This window comes from Ovis aries, chromosome 2 (genome assembly GCF_016772045.2).
Source record: "Ovis aries strain OAR_USU_Benz2616 breed Rambouillet chromosome 2, ARS-UI_Ramb_v3.0, whole genome shotgun sequence".
Classification (NCBI taxonomy): Eukaryota; Metazoa; Chordata; class Mammalia; order Artiodactyla; family Bovidae; genus Ovis; species Ovis aries.
The window spans coordinates 220,907,349-220,911,607 of NC_056055.1; the positions used below are offsets into that span (position 1 = coordinate 220,907,349).

General features: G+C 63.7%; 1 protein-coding gene across 1 annotated transcript; it reads left to right on the top strand.

Annotated features, from left to right (window-relative positions):
* Nucleotides 1-1,041: 1,041 nt before the first annotated feature.
* Nucleotides 1,042-3,550, top strand: CDK5R2 (cyclin dependent kinase 5 regulatory subunit 2). Its single transcript, XM_015092832.3, has one exon. It carries the CDS (start codon nt 1,230-1,232, stop codon nt 2,349-2,351), a length of 1,122 nt encoding a protein of 373 aa, XP_014948318.2. The 5' UTR covers nt 1,042-1,229; the 3' UTR covers nt 2,352-3,550.
* Nucleotides 3,551-4,259: the final 709 nt, after the last annotated feature.

Consider the following 4,259-nt stretch of genomic DNA (forward strand, 5'->3'; position numbering starts at 1 on the left):
GGAGAGAACAGACAGACCCAGAGAGAAATGGGCAGGACCCAGCCTAATAGCCTAGAGCTGGGAATGGGGTCAGCTAGGACCTGAATGGCAGGGGGCATGTGACAATAAAAACCCATCTCAGCCTGGACCCAGGACTGGCCATGGGTGGGACCAACCCTCCTGGGCCTCCCTCTGCACAGAAGGCCAGTCTGCTGAGACTGGAGAGACCAATTTCCAGACTTTCCCCAGGAAATCACCCATCATCCACCCAAGTGTGAAATCAGGGGATTGGAGGGGAGAGGGACAAAGAGCAGGACCAGAGCTCAGGGCCTCTTATCACAGACTCAGCAGCAGAGAATCAGGTCGGCAAACCGTGGCTTCGGCGACAAATCTGAGTGTCTTACCACCCCCAGACTAAAGGCCTCTAAGGAGGCGGGTCGCGACCTTCAGGCAGACGAGGGCCCAGCCAACACCTCGTCACAGGCAGAGCAAGAATACACCTGCTGCAGTCTTCCCTCGTGGCCACATGGGGGAAGGGAGGGGAGGAGAGTTAAGAGGGAGTCCACCGACTGCTAGATTGGAGGAGCTGGTGCAGTGCGACCCAGCGGGGGCCTGGGCGCCTTGATGAAGGCACTCGCCTTGATGAAGCAGCTGCCCACGCTGCCCTCCCCCCACCCCAGCACATAATCAAAAGGGGAGGAGGCTGTTCCCATGGCATCTCTGCTATCGCGATCCAGTGCATCAAAACAAGTTGATTCAGGCCCCTAGGACCTGTAGGTGTAGGTGGGAGCAGCCTCCCACACCCACCCACCCACCGGTTCTGACCCTGATGAGGTCCTCGAACCAGCCACCTCCTCCTTTCGCCTTTCTGGTGAAGGGACTGGACCAGAGACCAAAGCATGGGGATGGGCGGAACTTGAGATTGGCATGAGAGATTCTATTGGTCAGCGCAGCTGCCGGTTAGGAGGGCAGCTTGGGCAAGGATTGGCTGCGTGAGACGGGGCGTGGCGCGGCGAAGACTGGGCCCAAGGGGTGGGGCTGACGCTGCAGCTGGCGCAGCTCAGACCCCGAGCAGCCGGCGCAGAAAAGCCAAAGCAGCCGCGTTCTACTGCCCGTTCCCGCGCCCGGGCCGGGGCTGGGCCCCCACCGCCGGGTCCCCGGGGGCTGCAGCAGAGGCGGCGGCGGCGCGGCGGGCAGGGGCGCCGCCCGCGGTTCCCGCCGGGGCCCGGGCGCCGGCCCCGCTCTGCAGGATGGGCACGGTGCTGTCTCTTTCCCCCGCCTCCTCGGCCAAGGGCCGGAGGCCCGGCGGGCTGCCCGAGGAGAAGAAGAAGGCGCCGCCCGCGGGAGACGAGGCGCTGGGGGGCTACGGGGCGCCGCCAGCGGGCAAGGGCGGCAAAGGCGAGAGCCGGCTCAAACGGCCGTCCGTGCTCATCTCCGCGCTCACCTGGAAGCGCCTTGTCGCCGCGTCCGCCAAGAAGAAGAAAGGCAGCAAGAAGGTGACGCCCAAGCCAGCGTCCACCGGCCCCGACCCCCTGGTCCAGCAACGCAACCGCGAGAACCTTCTCCGCAAAGGTCGGGATCCCCCCGACGGCGGCGGTGCCGCCAAGCCCCTGGCGGTGCCCGTGCCCACCGTACCCGCGGCCGCCGCCACCTGCGAGCCGCCGTCGGGGGGCAGCGCCGGCGTTCCGCCGCCAGGCTCGGACGGAGGGAAGCCGCCGCCGCCGCCGCCCCCAGCCCCGCAGGCGGCGCCGCCGGTCCCTGGCGGCTCGCCGCGGCGGGTCATCGTCCAGGCTTCTACTGGCGAGCTGCTGCGCTGCCTGGGCGACTTCGTGTGCCGGCGCTGCTACCGTCTCAAGGAGCTGAGCCCGGGCGAGCTGGTGGGCTGGTTCCGCGGAGTGGACCGCTCGCTGCTGCTGCAGGGCTGGCAAGACCAGGCCTTCATTACTCCCGCCAACCTGGTGTTCGTGTACCTGCTGTGCCGCGAGTCGCTGCGCGGGGACGAGCTGGCGTCGGCCGCCGAGCTGCAGGCCGCCTTCCTCACCTGCCTCTACCTCGCCTACTCCTACATGGGCAACGAGATCTCCTACCCGCTCAAGCCCTTCCTCGTGGAGCCCGACAAGGAGCGCTTCTGGCAACGCTGCCTGCGCCTCATCCAGCGGCTCAGCCCGCAGATGCTGCGGCTCAACGCCGACCCCCACTTCTTCACGCAGGTCTTCCAAGACCTCAAGAACGAGGGCGAGGCCTCCGCCAGCGCCGGGGGTCCACCCAACGGGGGCGCGCCCGCGGCCCCCTCCACCTCCTCCTCCTCCTCGGCCGCCAGGGACAGCTGCGCGACTGGAGCCAAGCACTGGACTATGAACTTGGACCGCTAGGGATAACCCAGGGCAGCGCCCGCTCCCCGCCCCAGCCCCTAACACACACTCGGAGCCCCCGGGACCATCAAGCCGCCGCCGCTGCTACCGCCGCTCCGCGCCGTGGCCGGAGGAGGAGCCGCCCCTGCCCCGCTGGGGAAGGTGGCGGCCAGGATGCCAGAGGCCTCGGCGTTTGGATTTGCTGGGCGCAGGGTGGGGGTGGGGGATGAGCGCGGGAGAGGAACCCCCAACCTCACCCTTTCTATCTATCTGCGCCCTCATCTCTCCAACTCTGCCCGGGTCGCCCCCTTCCCTTCTCTGTGTAAGTCCGTCTCCCTCGGACTTGTCCATTTCTTCATCTCCTTCCTATGTCTTCCCCTTCCCTCCTCCCTTCATCTTTTGCCTCCCCACCTTCCTCCTTGCAGTCACACTTTCCATCCCTTGGGTGTGTGTTTCCGTCTCCGTGTTGCCTACTACCTGACTCTCTCTCATTGCCCCGTTCCTCTTTCTGCGCCTCTGTCCCCATTTCCCCTTCTCTTTCCCTCGCTCCTGGCATGTGTCACCATCTTCCCCCTCCCGTCTGCCTTCCCCCCTCTCCGCCTGTTAGCTTGCATTTCTCTCTCCGACTGCGACCCCGTATTCTCCTCCCCAGACCGAAGGGAACATGAATTCTTGATTGGGATCGGCTGAGGTACAGCAGAAACTGCAGCCCCGGGAGCCCAGACAACCACCAGGATGGTCCTTCGCCCCATCCCCACCACCTCTCCCCACCTTTTCCAACGTGTTGCATGCCGGGAGTTGGGGGGAGGGGGATGCCAGCTTCAGGAGGCTGAGGTTTGGGAGCAAAAATCAACCTAGGAGGTCACCTCGGCGGTGGCGGCGGGGCCTCAGCAGAAGGGTGGGAGGAGACAGAGTACTCTTCTTACTCTGAGGGAGGAGCACCCCTCTTCCTTGCCCTTAGGTGTTTTTGTCCCCCCCACTCCCCACTTTTAATTTATTTGGTTGTTTCCGGAGGGAGGGGGGAGGGGCTGGGTTGGGCCCGGAACTGTCTGAGGTGCTGATTTGAGGCCGGGCCAGAATTCTCCTGGGAGGGTACCAGGGACTGGGTTGGGCCTGGTGCCGTGTCCAAGGTGCCAATGATGCGGGCCGACGGTGCGGGCCGCATTGTCTGTCTGTCCGTCTGTCCAGGAGAGAACTATAAAGCGCTGGAAGCGCCTGCAGATGTTTTTGCGCCAGCCTTTTTTTGGGCCTTGGGAGGGAGGGAGCGGGAGTGGAACTATCATAGGCAGGGCACTCGGGCCCCCATGGGCCTAGTGGGGAGGGTCGAGTCCCTGAGAACCGCTACTGTTTCCGTCACCCCTCCCCCCACTGACTTCCATCTTACAGAGAGCAAAGTGAGGGAGCCAAAGGACGAGAGGCCTGGTGGTAAGGCTGAATTCCTGCCCCACCCCGTGCCCCCACCCCCGCCACCCCTGCCTTCATTTTTTTCTGACCACCTGCGCATTAACACCCAGGCCATTTAGGGGATAAGTGATGAGGACAGCAGAAGTTTGCTCCCCTTTTACAGAGTGGCTCATTGAGGCAGCATCAGCTAGTTATTGTTGTTTTCTCTCTTTCCTCCACCTCTCCCTGCCATTCATTCTGTCGAGAGTTTCGTCAGGCCTGACTAGGTCTGTCTTCACCACTCTCAGGTAGGGCCCGAATGCCACACTTAGCCACATACTCTTTCCCCTACCCATGGGGCTCCTTCAAGACTGTTTCAGCCACATGCCTACCCAGGGCAGCTTTGGGAGGTCCATCCCTGCTTGAGATTCAGACCTAGCCCTTAATCGCCAGGGAGGCTAGTACACAGGCAGCCTGGAAGACAGGAGCCATTCTTCGGGGTTGAATGAAGAAAAGTAAGCCAGTTAGCCTGAGATTCCTCTTTGG

Excerpts from the sequence above, each read along its gene's own strand:
- CDK5R2 (XM_015092832.3), top strand. The coding sequence starts at position 1,230 with ATGGGCACGGTGCTGTCTCTTTCCCCCGCCTCCTCGGCCAAGGGCCGG.